A 17,339-nucleotide genomic window follows, 5' to 3' on the forward strand; every position below is an offset into this window, starting at 1 on the left:
CAATAACAGAGGAACCTTGTCATATTGTTCAATAAAACCCCTAATACCAGTAGATACTTTGGTCTTTATGAACATATCGCAGAAGCGATTAGATTGCTCTCACTTTTCATAACGATCAACCTGAGTTGAGAATATGGCATTTATAGTTTTAGAGTTCTTAATGGCTTTTTTTGTGATGATCATCAGTCCACTTGTTATGATCCAAATCAGAAACAACACATTTCTTATCTATAGCTTTTGGAGTAGTACATCCCTTCTCAACAGCCAACCAAGCCTTATCATTAACAGCTTTGAGGAAAGAAAGCTTTTATCCTTGTCTTCCAATAGCTATAATTGTGTCCTTCCAACAATACGGATCGAAAAATACTATGTCATTCCTTCAAGTTCGTCTTAAAAACATGTTAGTAGACAAATCGGATCACACTTTGTGAATTAAGTGACCCGCTCTTATACCAATTGAAATTACTTAACGTGATTAAGAAGGTTGTTCAACTAGTGAGTGAAACAACTTGTTGAACAACTGATTGTTTTTAGTAGCTTTAATTAAAGTGATAATCAAACAAGCAATCAAACAGAAAGCAGTAAAGAACACAACAATATGGCAACCCTGTTTGGCGATAAACCACCTGCTCAGGGGGACTGATACGTCCAAGTGAAAACAATCCATTATATCAATCAGTCAAAGGAATTGGAATATTAAGTTTGAAGACTCACTCACAAACACCTCCGTCTTTGACTTCTCCAATGGATGTAAATCTGAACTCTCCTCAGATTAGAGACTCCCTGTCTCTGTTTCACTCAATCTTTTTCCGAAGATTATCAAGCACGTCAATGCAAACACACACACTTACAAACTCTGATCAAACAATAATCCATAAATAACAAGTACCAAGAACTAGTTGTCGATAATGATCTCCAAGACCAAAGAGACTAGTTCAAAGTTTAAGGTGGTGTGAATTTTCCTAAAACGAGTGATTAATCTAATTCGACCCACAATGAGTTTTATTAGGTTAACACCAAAATCTCTCACGAATCCATTATTCTCGGAAATCAAATATCCGATAATATATCACCATAAAGATGGTGATAGGAAACATAATATTTTCTATTCTGTTCGCGTGAGAGGAAAAGTTACATGATTAATCCGGGTCTTGAACAACTTTTTGCAGCTTCACTCGAACATTGGTTATCAAGTTGTAATCCAATAAATTATTTATAATAATAAATCAGAAAGTATATAAAGTATTCCTTTGTAATCTATTTACTTACCATAAAAGAGCCAATGCCTCTTTGTAAAAAAAAAAAAAAAACTTTCGTCAAAAAAAAAAAACGAAATGACATTAGCGACTTATCTTCCCTATTTTTTACTTTAAAAAAATAAATCAATTTTCCTCTTTATCCGAAACGTACCCTATCTTTCCTATAAGCGGGGCCCTACTAACTTCCATAGTCTCACTAACTCACTGTCTCTCTCCTGAAAGTGCTAACAAAGTAACAATTACAAAGGGATCTGCATTTTCAGTAAGAAGTTTTGGGTTGTGTTTGGTAGTTAACTCAGACTCTTACCTACGAATATTCTTTTAGTTATGATTTATATATCCATATTTCTATATATTTTTTATTTAATAATGTGTGAAATATTTCGTCATAAACTATTATTAGCAATAAGCCTATTAAAAATTATTAACTGTAATTTAATTGTTTTAATCTTTATCATTTATTAATTATTTCATATTGATGCTTAACAAAAAAAAAAAAATTATTGCCTCATATATTAAAATCTATAATTTTTCTTTTATTTTTCAAAATACTTATTTTATTTTATAATATTTATCATCATTATTAAAAAAAACATTTACAGATCATACCTTAAATGTGTTTCCTTTTTATATAGATAGAAAATATTCCCTTTTAAATTTTGATGTCTTGGGTACTGTGTGAACCATGATATGATTTTAGTTTATTTTTATTATTTTAAAATAATATTTCAGTTTCATGATTTTTCAAAAAAAAAATATTAAGTGTACAAGTATTGATTTATATAACATCAACAATTGATTTATATATATATATATATATATATATATATATGTATATCTATATAATATAATAAGTCACAATGAGTAGTTACTATTCATATACTATTTCTAATCGTTTTTAACCCATACCATGACAACACGTCAGCTTTAATAAACCATGTCAGTTTCAGTTACTTCTAATTTCCTTTGATACTCAATCGTCCTTCTTCTTTTAAATGCTAATTATAAGTCAGAATCTGAATTTACTGTTCACAAGATTTTTAACCAATACCACGACGACCCGTCAGTTTCAGTTTCTTCCAATTTCCTTCGATTCTCAATCGTCTTCTTCTTTTAAACTGCTATTAAGATTCGAGCAAAAAAAACTGTTATTAAGAACTTGCGTATGGGGTTTTTCTGAGTGATTGAGCCCTAGCCCCTAAAAAACTGCCACCGCGCCATCTCACTCCACCGCCACCAAGGATAAGAAGGACCGCGCCGGTGGTGGTTCATCTCCTTCTTACTCTGTCGGTTCCCCCGCCAAGAAGTCTCAGCTCGCCACGCTTGGTACTTCTTTCCATTTTTGCCGAATAATTTCTTATAGATTCTTAATTGATTTCTCGTTCCTCATTGTGGTTTGTCGTTTTCGAAAGCGAATTTCGTTTTCGTTGTGTAAAATTTCTCGTTTCATGTGACTGGTTGTGTTCTTTAGGATTTGATTCATGTAGGTAGGTTTATATAGAAGAGTAGAAGGAATACACACAGTTTCAGAAATCATGGAAAGAAGCAACTAAATTTTTTGAATTAATAACAGTAGATGAATCCAAGAAAGATTTTGAGAAGGCAAATTGTTCGGAGATTTTGGTGCAGAATGAAGAGATTCACGAGCATAAACACAAGGCTAAGAGAGTCATGAGATCAGTTGAGGCGAAGTCATGGAATGATATGAAAGTTAAAATGGGCAAAGAAGAAGATGGAGTGAAAGAATTTGGCAAGAAAAAGAAAGCATAATTTTTTAGGCATAAGGAACACAATGTAAGATCAAAAGAGGCATCTGAGATGAAGGTTCATTGAAAGAATTTACAACCAAGCCATGAAGTTCGTGACAAGGTTGAAAAGAAGGATTTTCCAACAGTCACGAAGCTTTCAGCACCTGACAAGCAAATTCCTGAAACTGATAAGTCAGTAGCCGAAAAAGAAACTATCACACAACCTATCCCAATAACTTGCAACTATGAAAGCAGTAAAGAACTTACAGAAGAGATTTGGTCTCACGAAGTCGCTGAAACTTCGAATTATGAAGTGCTTTTAGGAGCAGTTGGGATGGAAAATGAGGTGCGTGATAAAAACTTTGAAGCCTCTGCTACATTCGAGAGCCTGAGCGGAGTCATCGATGATGAAAAAATCTGAGGAAGTGGTGTCGAGCTTGCGAGAAGATGCACCGGTCAGAGTCGTCAGCACGACATCCGCATTCTTAATCACGTCGGTCACGGCCAGCTGTTGTCTTTTGCGCTCTTCTTTGGAAAGCGTCCTAAGCTCTTTCTGGATCTCCCTTCTACTATTTTTGTCTTTGTTTTTTAACAACTTCCCATTTAAAGCCTGAAAGAATGCAAGGATGCGATTACCAGCAGAGTTTGTGTCTAGATTAAGAAGATAGAACATGGCTTCTTTTAGATTTTACTCTGATGTGTGTTTTTTTTATTTTATTTTTTTAAAATTCTGGTGATAGGAGGCATTTACTTTCTCCAACATCATAGTTAGAAGTTCAGGCTTCTGAACTAACAAATCTTGAACTTGGATTCTTTTTCTTGGGTTTTATTCAGGAGGTGGGTGGTGTGGCTTCTTACACACTATTTTTTGTTCTTGGGGTCTTTGCATTAGAGAAACAAGACACAGTTATCAAGGGTGAAGCTTTGTTGTGGTAATAAATCTTCTTCAGTTGTGGTATTAATCATATTAGTGCTTTCGTTCAATGCAAATACAAGGTAAGATAGTAATTTATTTGTTTTCATAGTTTGTATACATCATCTCTAATCAAAGGTGAGAAAGGGAATCTACCGTCGTTTGTTAGTCTGGTAAGTTGTTACTTAGTTAATGTCATTGTTTGTCGATTACGGTTGAGTTGTGAATCTTTGCCGTTCTCTGTGGGGTGAATTTGGTCCATCTTCCTCAGAGCTTTGCCGCCATTGTTTCAGCGCGTCGCCACCTCCTCGCTCACCACTCATGCATTGCAGATTTGCAGTCCCTCTCCCATTTCTCGGCTTCCATTGTAGGTACTATACATGTAAATAATAGCAGCAACCTTAATATATACCAGTTGAAATATCCATGGATATATGCTAAAGTACATAAATACTATAAACCATATGTAACCAGTTTGGAAAAAAAAAGATTCATATGTATTTGTTCTCAAGCTTCAGTCTCGAACCTTGAACACATGATTAATCCCATGAAATTGTCAATCTCAATTAAGTTTTCTTCTTCAATATTTTTGAGCTCATTGACCTCAGCCAATAATTCCATGAGGATTTTTGGGAGAATAAATTAGTGTCGATAATAGTTGTCGTTTCCTTCTTCTTGAGCTTGTTTCCATGGTTCTGGTATGATTTTTGTTTTATGAGCTTGGATTGTTAGAACTTGGAATTATATCGGATTAGGATCAGAAATTCATTGTTTTCCCGTGTAAAGGCCTCATCGATAAGATTATTCGTTGGAATTCGATGCGTTACTGATTCTTTTATTTTTGTAATTATATTTTGAAAGCGTGATTCATAAAGTATTAGAGTAAAACATGTCTTCTGAAGTTACTTTTAAACTTTTTGGTTTGTTAATTTTTCATTCCTTCTATTTGTCTGTCTTTTGGCTTTTTATTTAGTTATGTCAATTTTTTTCATTGACTATATATTTCTTTGAAATGTTTGCACTTAGTATGAGAGTCTCTCAAAAATTAAACTCCCTAAGTATTATCTATGGTTGAAATATTTGATATCTTTATATTCATTTATAACCTCATGACTTGAATAAAAACTTTGTAAATTAAATCATACATATTTTAATTATTTACTGATTACAACTACAAACACCACGTGCGAAACACGTGCTTCAGACTAGTATATATATAACTAAGGATAAACAGCCGTACGTAGTGCAATCAATTGGACGACCCGGGCATCCCTTTTTTTTCAAGCCTAATAAAAGTCCGAACCTGATCCAAACTCTTTTATCGAATGGCCGCGCCAAGCTTAAAAAACAGGAACTTATGCTTAACTCATGACCAAGTCCTCGACTCTCTGGGTCGAGGGTCAGGCCTGATCTAAAAAAGGGCCTCTTCAAAACCTCAAACTAGAATAATTAAAAAAAATTAATAAAAAAATAATTATTAATCAGAAAATACACTTTTTGATCGAAATAACAAAACTTTTGGGAAAAAAATTATAACTCGAATAATAAAATTTAATTTATGTGTCAAAAATATTTTTTATATATAAAAACATCAGTTTTAAACAAAAATGAAATGTTTTTAAATATAACAATTATTGTGTCCGAACCGGGCCTAATTAGAACCAAGGATCGAAATACCGTTACCGTTACTGTTCCGAGCTTTCGAATTTACTGGTAACCCCCGGTACCGTAAAGGAATATCGGGGAAAGCAGGAAAAAAAAGGAAACCGGTACCGTTGAACTTACCGTTACCGTAGAGGAATACCGTCAAATACCGTATTGACCGAGGGGAATTCAGAAAATAAATATACAAAAAAACATACAAAATACGTAGAATAAAATTCATAAAATTAAAAATAGTGTAGAATGTTTCAACACAATACCAAATTACAAACACAACAAAAAGTAAGTTCAATAGTACAAACCAAAATGATAAAGTTCAACACAATCCACCAAATACTATAGTTCAACAAATTCAACATAGGAGGAATACAAATGACTACTCAAAGCGACCGTATGCAGCGGTCATACAGTAATCATACCAAGTCATATAATGAGCACATGCACGAAAGTACCTATCCAAGTGATAGTCGTACTCATACTGAGATGAAGCAACAAACATGGAGTGGAGGGGATAACCTGGAAATGGTCGCACCGTTTCGAGAGCGTGACTTGATGGATAGTAGTTCTGGTTGTAACTGGAAGATCCATCATCATAAGAGGACTCTGTGCATTGAGGACCAATTGATACCGATCCGAAGTTGTAGGACAAGTCATCAACGTCATTGCTAGACGTAAATGACATGGCATCATTCATACCTCCGCCCTGACCTCCGCGCCCGTATCCTGAATCAAAAAAGGCAGGGTGATGAAGACTATCAAAATCTTCTTGCGATGGTGCGTATCCAACTTGAGCACCGCCGACATCACCAAATGAAGTGCCTCCAGTAGTAAAGGAACCCCCAGCCCGATATGAACCTCCATCACCTCCCCCTGATCCACCGTCACCTTCACCTCCACCTGCTACGCTTGATCTACGGCTTGAACATCCGCCATCTGAATCCGAACTGTCTCCGGATCCGCGTTGAGCTTGGACGTCCTCGTTCAACACTCGCTCCGGATCAACTCCATGCTCTCGAGCCGCTTCAGCTACTTTCGGATCCAGGTTCTGGTTGACGTCGTCCATGTGAACTTCGTCAATCCAGCGAAGCATTTCGTCGTCTCCCTCATTGTCATTCCCCGAGCGTTCGAAAGCTTGTTCGATGATCTACGGCTTGAAAATCCGCCATCTGAATCCGAACTGTCTCCGGATCCGCGTTGAGGTTGTACATCCTCGTTCAGCACTCGCTCCGGATCAACTCCATGCTCTAGAGCCGCTTCAGCTACTGTCGGATCCGGGTTCTGGTTGACGTCGTCCGTGTAAACTTCGTCAATCCAGCGAAGCATTTCGTCATCTCCCTCATTGTCATTCCCCGAGCGTTCGAAAGCTCGTTCGATGATATCCAAAGAATCCATCGGGTTGAGGTTGTTGTCGTGAATCCGAGTTGCTTCACGGAGCTGCAACTTCATGTTGTATAAGCAGAAAACAAGCCTCTCGAGTCTGCTGTTTGCTAGACGGTTCCTTTGTTTTGTGTGGACGAGGGCAAATGTACTCCAATTCCTCTCACAAGCTGAGGCGGATGAAGTTTGTGACAAAATTTGAATGGCTAACGTCTGTAAAGTCGGGGTCCAATTTCCGTAAAGCTCCCACCACTCACCTGCAATCATGTGACATAAATCATATCATGTCATTTCTTACCATTCCATGGCATAGTTAATGCATACAATTCATCTCACAAGCTTACTTGCACAAAGGGTGCCTCGTGCCGAAACAGCACTTCTTTGTGAGAAGTCCCCTCGAGCATCTCGAAATGCGATTAACTGTAATTAAAAAATCAAATAAGACTCGTATATTCATAATGTGAAATAGCTTGTAACAATTTATAGTTTTATACCTCTCTCCCAAGAGTTGACCCATCAAGATCCGGATGCAAGAAGTCGAACACCTTTGTGACAGCGGCCATGTGAGTATTGTTCATGGTTATATCCGAGTTAAACAACAACTTTGGATTTAGGAAGAAAGTTGCAATGTGTAGTGGATGTTCCATTTGAGTAATCCATCTGTGGTTCACGATGTCGACGACCCATTTCTTCCCACTCATCGCTTCCAAATTCTTTTTCATCTCGTGGAAGACGTAGTATAGTAATCCCATCGTGGGATGCACCTCAGTGTCCACTAATCGAAGAGTGGTGTACATCGGCTCGAATATGGCACATACTTCGTCCACCGAATGCCAGAATCTGGGATTTAAACAAGTTTCGGATATGGATCTACCTGTAGGAGTTGCACTCAATTTGGAATCATCCCACCATTGACTACTGAACATCGTCCTTAACACAGCTCTCTTCTCTCGGAGACTTCTGAGAGCTAGATAGTTCGTGGCAAATCTTGTTGCGCCGGGACGGATGATTTCACCTGGGGATGTCTCCCGTAACTTGGACAACACAGTGCTGTGGTTGTAGATGAACTTAGTCGCATCCCTCGCAGCTTTGATAGTATGCTTAACACTATCTCTCTTCCCAATATCTTCAAACATCAGATCTAGACAATGTGCGGCGCAAGGTGTCCAGTACACATGGTACTTGCGTTGTAATTTCAACCTGGCACTCCTGTAGTTCGAACCGTTGTCGGTCACAACTTGGACGACATTGTGTTTTCCGATTTCTTTGACCACTGATCTCAATATTCCGTAGATGTACTCCCCTGTATTCGTATGCTTGGATGCATCAACGGACTTTACGAACACCGTTGCACCAGCACAATAAACCATAATGTTGATGATACTCAGTCTGGTCGGCCCCGTCCAACCATCAGTGAGTATGGTGCATCCGTATTTTACCCATCGCTTCTTTTGTTCTTCAATGTAGTTCTCCGCGTCTGCAAGCTCCATATCGAGGTACTTGTTATGAATTTCATACGGAGTTGGTATAGGAACGCCTGGACCTGCAATATGTCAATATACATCATGTTAACGTTTCAAGAACACATGCAATTCGACAATATGAAAATACAATTACTTATCACGAATTGAGGATTACCTAGATCTTGAGCAGACGCTATCATGCTTTTTAACTCATGCGAGGCTGTCTTACTCGCCGACACATGTTGGTGAACAAAAAATTTTGTTATGTTTCTTCTGAGCCACGTTCTCTTCTTCGGCTCCACCATCTCATCAATTTTTGTTTGCTTCGCACTCGCTGACTTATATAATGACGGAGCAGCTGGTGGAGATTTTGCCGTAGAACCACTGCCGGGCCCCGACATCATCCGAGCCTCCTATTCCGTCTAAGCCGCCTCTTGCCTTGACCTCTTCATCATTGCTCATAATTGCGCTTCGTAGTCTTCTTCGTCTGATTCTTCCACGCCAACATTTTTAGTCAATGTCTTGCGAAGCGTAGAATCCAACGACTGTTTCTTCTTCTTTTTTACGACATTGCCTTGAAGTAAAGCTTGCATCTCTGTTTTCACTTCAGGAGGGACTTTTTCACAGAATTTGACACTCTTCGTTGGGTCTACATGGGCTAGGTGGTTTTTCACTCTCGTGATGCCGCCACCTCCCATAATGTGCTCGTAAAATATACACTGGTGTGCGCTACTTTTTCCCGGAACGGGTGTACAATACCTCCAGGCTGGGTCGAGGGGCGACATTCTTGCAAGTTGTAATCTACAAATTAACAAATCACCTTAGTAAATTAAATTACAATAACAATCATGAATCGTATTCACAAACTCTAAAGGGTTCCCGGATCTAAATAAAAATTTAAAATAATTCATAACAAAGTTTAACATAACCATAATCATTACAAAAAAAATCATAAACATGAACACAAACTCTAAAATTAAAAACAATTCATAACAAATTCTTCATAAATCAATAAACAAGTTCAACATAACCTTAATCATCACTAACTAATCACAAAATTACAAAATAATTCGGATTAATTACAAAAAAAAAATAGAATCATGAACACAAACTCTAAAATTAAAATCAAGTCATAACAATTTCTTCATAAATCAATAAACAAGTTCAACATAACCTTAATTATCACTAACTAATCACAAAATTACAACATAATTCGGATTAATTACAACAAGAATTAGAATCATGAACACAAACTCTAAAATTAAAAACAAGTCATAACAATTTCTTCTTAATTCAATAAACAAGTTCAATATAACCTTAATTATCACTAACTAATAAAAAAATTACAACATAATTTGAATTAATTACAAAAAAAATAGAATCATGAACACAAACTCTAAATAAACACTATATTCATGTTCACAACTATCAATTTATACTTAATCTTCAAGAATTATCAACAAATTTCAAAAATTAAACTCAAAATCATTAAAAAAAAAATATACGGGTCGAGAAGCTCACCGGAAAGGTTTGAAACCGGGGGGATCTGGGAAGAAATCAATAGCGTCGCGTCGGGAAGTTGGAGGCACGGCGGGATCCGGAAACTTCCGGTTTTGGTGGTTCCGGTGCCGGGGACTTCAAAAAAAGGGGAACCGGACCGGTTCCCGTCCAGTTCCCCCGGAATTTAAAACCTTGATTAGGACAAGGGTTGGGCTTTTGAGGGCCCGGGCTTAACGGTCTATACCCTAGGCTCAACCCACACCCTTTAGCGGGCCTGGTTGGACCTTGCCTTTTTCAAAAACGGTCGGGTCGGCCAAAAACCTCTAATAAAGAGGGTCGAGTCGGTTAGCCCACTAACGACTCGGCCTAATTGACAACACTAGCCCTACGATTCAGGCAAGTTATTTTGACAAACTATTTGGCTTAGTATCGAATTCATAACATTTTCAAAATAGGACAAGAAGGGGAAAAAAAACAACATTTGGCAAGAACGACAACTATGCCAGAACTTTGCCAAATGACATAAGGACCAAATTACATGTCGTTTTTGGTCGCCTTCAACCTCCAGATAAGTTAAAATAACCCGGTTGAAACCCAATTAGTGACCCAGCTCGTTATCGCTCAGTATAGAATTGAATTAAGTGATTCAAAAGCCAAAGTTCGGAAACCAAAGTTCATGAGGATTCGTTCTGGATTTTTATGAAGTATTCTCATGGTTTGAGAGGAGTTTTGGAGGATGTCTATGGTTTTCGTGGATCTCGTTTTGGGGTTTTTGTTTCTTATCGGAGCAGTCAGCGGGTTTAGAGTTTTTGCGTCTCTAGGAAGTTCTTCTCAGATAGGCTCATAGGTGTTTCAGTGTTTAAGTCGAGAAATGTCCATTTGTGTCTTTTACTTTTTTGGGGTTTTTATCGGGTTTTTCCCGAACAACCACTCTTGTAATTGGCATTTGCTAGATCTTAATATAAAGATGTTCTTGTTTCAAAAAAAAAAAATACAACAGTTGCAAGCACCAAGAACTAGTGATCGATGAAGATCTCCAAGGCAGATAAACTAGTTCAAGGTTTAAGGCAGTGTGAATTTATCTAACAGAAAAGTGATTAACCTAATTCGACTCACAAGGAGCTATATTAGGTTAACATCAAATCTCTCGTAAATTTGTTTTTCTCGGATAAGAAATATCCGAGAATATCTCACCATAATATTCATAACTTGAAATATGATATTTCCAGTTATATGCGCAAGGGAGGAAAGTGACTTTGAGTAACCCAAGTCTTGAACAACTTCTTGTAGTTTGTCTTGGAACAATTTAAACAAAATTATTTTGTCAAACTAAACCATGTCACATAAAATCCAACACACTTGCGTAAATACATCAATTACATCTACTTGTTGTCATAAACCTAACATTATTTGTCGAGACGCAGATTTATACGAGTTGTTTTTGTATTTTATTTTGTTTGACCTTATTGCTCGTTTGCATCTCTGATGAAGGAATAAACATCTTGCATAATTTCATTTGAAATTCTTATTAAATATAAGTTTATGCAAATATGCCTCTTACGAGGTTTCTTCATCTTCTTGATTGACCGAATAATGTTTATATTAGTCCTTGATATTTTGTGTGCACTATTGATATTTCTTTTGTAGAATCTAACACACCTTTGAATTCGAAGAATGTTGTCGATTCATCTTGAGATCATGTGAATTTTGGTATTTTGAGATTTTTTTGAATTGGGACTTTCAAATTTATATTGATCATTGTACACCATTGAAATTTCAGAAATGCCACGTTCAAATGTACCCAATATCGCACTTTTACCAAACATCCAAATCTAATACTGAAAAAAAAAAGTGATTTCCAACTACATTTAAATCTAATACAAATAAATTAGTGGTTATTTAACCAGCAAGTTTGCCTTAAAAAAAAGTTAGCAAAAAAATAAAAGTTACCTAGAAAAATAAAATGAATTCAGCACATTGGAGTTTAGTAAGACACACTCACCACAATAAAAGAAGCAACTAACGCCACAAAACTTGATGACAATACGAATGTGATATAATTTGCCAGGTCATCTTGGCCTGACTGAAAGCTATGCTTAAGGATGTGAGAAATACATAAGCAATAGAATACAATAACAACACAGTACAATAATGTCAATTAATATATTGTTTTCATTTTTTGCATTAATATTTTTCCAGTTGCATTAGTCTTCGCTCAATCCCCGAATTCCTCTCCGTTCTTCGCAGAGCTGTCTCGAACCATTCAGAGATTTACAAGCTCCCTCAAACACATAATTACTTCTATTTCCTACTATTACTATAAAGCCCGAGTCTTTCGCTCTCTTTCATTATATCATATAAATTGGCTTTTTCTTTCAATTTTATTTATCGTTATTATTTTGGGGTTTGGTTGAATTGAAGTAACAACAGAGGCTTGATGAATCTATCAGTGATCGCCAACAGTATCTTCTCAGTTTGTAGAGATGCAGCTGGAATCGCCGGTATTTTCCTCTTTTATTTTTCAATTTTGACGATCGTAATTATGGTGATTATGAATATTCTTAGTTTCGTCATTTGAGTGATTAAAGAAACCATCTTTTTTTTTTTTTTTTTGGAATTATTGAGAATGCCCGTGATATCATCAATAATTGAGAAATGTGTTTGATTTGCTCATTGTTAAATCCTTAATTTTTGTTTTTTTTTGGGGTGGATTTGTAGCCTAGTTTTTGGGATTGACTAGTGCTTGGTGAAGAGTTTTCGAGGCTTTCTGTTAAAAGATGAATAGTATAAATGGTTTCTAATCTCTTTTCAGCTGTGGATTGATGGGAAAGTCTTTGATGATTTTTTTTTTTTTTTTTATAAAGCGTGTTTATGGTGCTTAGCATGTCAATTTTCAAAAATAGTAATCCGGTTTTGCTTTGACTAATTTTCCATCTGCGAATAGATTGTTACGTTTGTAATTCTAAATGGAAAGAAATAAAGGGTCACTCACGTATGAGGAAATTTATTGTAAGAAAGAAGGTTTCTTTGATCAATAGTCATTTTGCAGAAGCTGTTATGAATGCTAATATTGACTTGCCTTTGCTTTTTTGGATAACATAACGGAAAAGCCTTTCTATCGAAAACCTACGGAAGTTAGGCTCTTCTGAAATCAACACTAGCATGTTTTCGCGTATTTTTTTTTCCATAAAAATACCTACAAAATGGCTTACTTACATGTTAATATTCGACAATTGGTGACTCTCATCAGATCTGAGTTTCGAGATATTTGATTCAGTTATTCGATGTGCACATTCCGTGACTTGTGATTGCTTAAGATACAAATAACTTCTTGTCTTCTGGTTGCAGGGAATGTCTTTGCTTTTGGCTTGTTTGTATCGCCCGTGTAAGTTTTCATTCCCTCTTCGTCTAAAACTCATTTTACCTTCATAAACGACTTATTCCCAATCCTCGATTTGATATCCTCACACAGGTCGTGCTCTTCTTCTTGTCAATTTTCAGACCTACATTTCGGAGAATTTTTCGAAACCGTTCGACCGAGCAATTCTCGGGGCTGCCCTACATTTACACCTTATTAAACTGCTTGATCACAATGTGGTACGGAACGCCCCTCGTGTCGCCCGACAATATAATGATTATGACAGTCAATTCAATCGGCGCGGTTTTCCAATTAATATACATTGTCTTCTTCATAGTTCACGCCGAGAAGTCAACAAAGGTTAATTCCTTCATTACACGATTTACGTAACACGTTTTGAGACACCTGAAAGACAAAAACAAATAAAACAAAAAAAACCTAATTTATGTGTATTTTTTGTTACACAGATGAGGATGCTCGGATTCCTCGTCGGGGTTTTTGTGGTATGTGGACTAGTAATTTCCGGGAGTTTACAAATAGCTAACCATACAACGAGGCAACTGGTCGTCGGAATATTGAGTTGTGCTTCTCTCATATCCATGTTCGCTTCTCCGTTATTTATCATAGTGAGTTTTGTCATTACAATATCATTATTTTGATTTTCGTTTTTGTTTTTTTGTTAACATGTTTTGACTTGACATGTTTGCTCAGAATTTGGTGATCCGAACAAAGAGTGTTGAATATATGCCGTTTTATCTCTCCCTCTCTACCTTCCTGATGAGCACATCTTTTTTCCTCTATGGATTCTTCAATTTTGATCCGTTCGTTTATGTATGTTTCCTTTATAGATTTCAGAATTACATTCTGATACATGTTAATTTTTTATTTTATTTTAATAATCTCTCTGTCAAACTTTCAGGTTCCAAATGGGATCGGAACCATTCTGGGGATTGTTCAGTTGTCGCTGTTCTGGTACTTTAAAAACTCATCGAGAGAAGAGTCGAAAGAACCTTTGATAGTTTCATACGAACAAGGATAGTTTCCTACAAGGTAAATTTAATGCATATATATATATAATTTTTTTTTTCTTCGAGTTTCAATTATTTTTATGAGGTGTATCACATGCATGTTCATAGACTGAATTCAGGAGAAAGAAACTGCCTTATTTGTTCATTCTGTACTCAATCTTGTATTATTTGTGTTTTCGATGTGTAGACATAAAATCATAATTCTTATTGTCTCTTGAAGTTTGAGACTGTTGAAGGCATTGTCATTCTTTAGAAGACTCTGATTCTTTGTGTATCTCACTCAGTCCACAAATAAAATTATTGTTTAAGTTTGATTTTCTTGTATATTATATGGATTACTTGTAACAACGATAAAATTGATCTGGTTTTGTCATATTTCAGTACCCCTAACGTTCTTTGGAGCAACAAGGATTTACTTTTATTTTTAATTTTATTGGAATCCGTTCAAGAAGTTGAATAATGGTTTAGTTTAGTTAGCTCTTTTATCAAAGTGAAAGTATACAGAGTTTTCTTATTGCCCTTTATAGATATACAACGTAAGTCATCCTAAACTACCAAAATAGGAAAAGGTAGGCAGTTATATTGCCCTTGTTGGTAGGCAAGTCATATTGCACATTTTTATTTTTAAGTTTTTTCCACTCTCTATCCAAACTCACTGTTTGTGGATGGGGATATTCACTGATTCCAATCTTAATGAGTGGGAGAATAGAAGAAGGTGATTTCTCAAGAAAAGTAGCATGATCAGTGTAAAACAGCCCAACGAAAGAAAATTATATATAAGGGCTATTATTGGGTCTTTTAGCTATATAGCATATGAGTTATAGCTTTTTTAATAATTGTCAACCTTTTGTTAATTTTCTGTAAATAGTCATCTCAACTTATTTACGGCACTAAAAAAAAAAAAAAACCAAAACAGGCGAGAATGTTTTTGGGTATTTTTGTTTTTTTTAGTACCGTAAGCAAGTTGATGTGACTACTTACAAAAAATTTACAAAAAATTGGCTATCTAACAATTCGTAGACTTTCGGTGGCTTATTTGACTAATTTTTTGTAATTTAATTGAAAATAGCCATTTGACTAATTACAACAGTTTTTTTCTAATTAATCTAATATATATACACATAAATTTATAGAACGAAAGTTATATAACAATTCAGTGCTACAAATATGACAGAAAAGCTAAACTGTTTTACAGGTTTCCCTTTGATTAGTTCATCTTTTTATTACTTGCCTCCTAAAGTGCAGAGAATAGAGCATATGAATAAGCCAAGGTTCAGTTTAGTCATTCTCTGAAGGATCTAATGCGTAGTTTTATAAGACAATTATGTTAAAATCTCCGAAACAGGAAACGAGTAAGGAACCGACAAACCCGGGCTTTAATTCTGTGTTAAAAAAAAAAAAAAAAAAAAAGTGTCACTGTTATTTGTTTGTTCAAAGTATCCTGGTCCAGTTGCACCTACCTAACCACTGCATTTTCAATTTCCATCATAAATGAAACTGCAACTTCAATTTCCATCGTACAAGTACTAGGTCAAAAAAAGAAGGGAAAAAAAACACTTGGGTTGCGTTTAATGCGAGAATAAAACAAGCGAATCAAGAGTAAAAATTCCATCACAGCAAATCCCTCAGTGTCGTTCTCACGACTTTAGCTGTAGTTTTTTCCTGCAGGCAAACCAATCATATCACCCATCATTACTCTTGCTCTGAACATGATTCCCGTATCTGAGACACCACCCAAAAAAAAAAAAAAAAACACGAACCTGGTGGCTAGTTTCGGTAGGAGAGACGTCGCAGAGCAAGTGTCCGTTCTCGTCGTAGAGAATGAGGCCGCTGAATCTCGGGAGCTCGCACTTCTCTCCCATCAGTATGGGCCTCTGCCACACGGGCGAGTCTGAGCTCCGGCTCGGCCACGAAGACAGCCTCTTCTCCAGCAGAGGCAGCGGCGTCTCTCTCCTCGCCGTGGGGCCCGCCCCGGCCGCCCACTTGCTGGGCCGGCTCCACCGCACCGACCCCATCAGGGCCGTCTTTATCCCGCCCCACCCGCACGATCCCTTGCTCCTCTTCTCGTCCTCTTCTTCATCTTCTTGTTGTTGTTTGTCTTCCATCGCAATCATGGATTTGTGGGACCGAGCCCATCTGCGCACCAATGCGGTCTTCGTGGCGGCGGCGGCGATGCAGATCGCAGCGACTCCCGAGGCGGCGAAGAGGAGAAAGAACAGAGCTTGTTTGGTTGAGAGCTTCCATTTGTCTTCCAACTTCCACACTGCTTCCATGCTCTCTTGTTTTCGCTTTAGTTTTCGTTTTAGAGCTCTTTTCTCTGTCTCTCAACTCAAGTAGAGCTTTAACTGGTCTGAAACGGTTTGGAAAAAAACAAGGGAAAAAGAAAGTGAAAATTATAAATGGGTGTGGGGATTTTGGGCTTTATTGCTTCACGTGTGGGCAACCGCTAGCTGGGTTTGGGCCAATTATTCATGTTTTGTTTCTTCTTCTAGCCGTTGAGAAATTCTCTCTCACCGATTAATAAAAGCTGGTCACTCACAGGGCGTCCGCGCTGGCTATAATTCCATTCCATGCATGCATTATATATATGGCTTGATGGCTTGGAGTTTTTAATAGCATTTATATCAGTTGTTACCATGAACGTTGTGCCTGAATAAACCCTGTGCAGTGAAGCACCAGGTTATGTGCCATCAATTATATTTAATTAGAAAAGAAAAGTGGTTCAATTCAGGTTAAAATGCTTTTGATTTGGGGATCCATACAACTTGCCCTCGATGTGGGCAAGAAAACTTATAAGCAAAAAAGGAAAGAAAAAAAGAAGGGGAAAAACTTTGCCCACCAACTAAATTCTCTTTTTTTTTTTTTTTTTTTTTTTGAAAATACCAACTAAATTCTCTTGAAAAGGAAAAAATCCTTTTGATTATTTAGGTCCATAGTCCTCAAGTTGGGAAGCACAAATTCCTTGTGATTCAGATGCTTTTACCACAATAAATGATGAAAGAATTTCTACCTGGTTGCTTTGCTGGGATGT

General features: G+C 36.8%; 2 protein-coding genes across 4 annotated transcripts; one reads left to right on the top strand and one right to left on the bottom strand.

The window, feature by feature from the left end:
* Positions 1-11,996: 11,996 nt before the first annotated feature.
* Positions 11,997-16,090, top strand: SWEET2 (Nodulin MtN3 family protein). 3 transcript variants are annotated; one of them, XM_089610271.1, is made up of 7 exons: positions 11,997-12,423; positions 13,271-13,307; positions 13,424-13,640; positions 13,748-13,906; positions 13,992-14,111; positions 14,200-14,330; positions 15,977-16,074. In XM_089610271.1, the coding sequence occupies exons 1-6, from the start codon at positions 12,360-12,362 to the stop codon at positions 14,317-14,319; spliced, it is 717 nt and encodes a 238-aa protein (XP_089466397.1). In that variant the 5' UTR covers positions 11,997-12,359; the 3' UTR covers positions 14,320-14,330; positions 15,977-16,074. The 3 variants fall into 3 exon arrangements, with proteins under 3 accessions (XP_089466397.1, XP_089466396.1, XP_089466395.1); XM_089610270.1 differs by having other exon boundaries at positions 11,998-12,423; positions 15,964-16,090; XM_089610269.1 differs by lacking the exon at positions 15,977-16,074 and having other exon boundaries at positions 11,999-12,423; positions 14,200-14,582.
* Positions 15,531-17,252, bottom strand: LOC149401372 (uncharacterized). The gene is made up of 2 exons (XM_089610274.1): positions 16,069-17,252; positions 15,531-15,970 (listed from the first exon to the last, which is right to left on the bottom strand). Exons 1-2 carry the CDS (start codon positions 16,579-16,581, stop codon positions 15,920-15,922), a joined length of 564 nt encoding a protein of 187 aa, XP_089466400.1. The 5' UTR covers positions 16,582-17,252; the 3' UTR covers positions 15,531-15,919.
* Positions 17,253-17,339: the final 87 nt, after the last annotated feature.

This window comes from Urtica dioica, chromosome 4 (assembly GCF_054948205.1).
Source record: "Urtica dioica subsp. dioica isolate 48M chromosome 4, U.dioica_male_clone48M_v1_H2, whole genome shotgun sequence".
Classification (NCBI taxonomy): Eukaryota; Viridiplantae; Streptophyta; class Magnoliopsida; order Rosales; family Urticaceae; genus Urtica; species Urtica dioica.

What these genes read in the sequence shown, in the direction of transcription:
- SWEET2 (XM_089610271.1), top strand. Translation starts at nt 12,360, where the DNA reads ATGAATCTATCAGTGATCGCCAACAGTATCTTCTCAGTTTGTAGAGAT. An exon ending in GGCTTGTTTGTATCGCCCGT is followed by an intron (nt 13,308 to 13,423) that starts GTAAGTTTTCAT and finishes GTCAATTTTCAG; the next exon opens with ACCTACATTTCGGAGAATTT. An exon ending in CTTCTCCGTTATTTATCATA is followed by an intron (nt 13,907 to 13,991) that starts GTGAGTTTTGTC and finishes ATGTTTGCTCAG; the next exon opens with AATTTGGTGATCCGAACAAA.
- LOC149401372 (XM_089610274.1), bottom strand. Translation starts at nt 16,581, where the DNA reads ATGGAAGCAGTGTGGAAGTTGGAAGACAAATGGAAGCTCTCAACCAAA. An exon ending in CTACCGAAACTAGCCACCAG is followed by an intron (nt 15,971 to 16,068) that starts GTTCGTGTTTTT and finishes GTTTGCCTGCAG; the next exon opens with GAAAAAACTACAGCTAAAGT.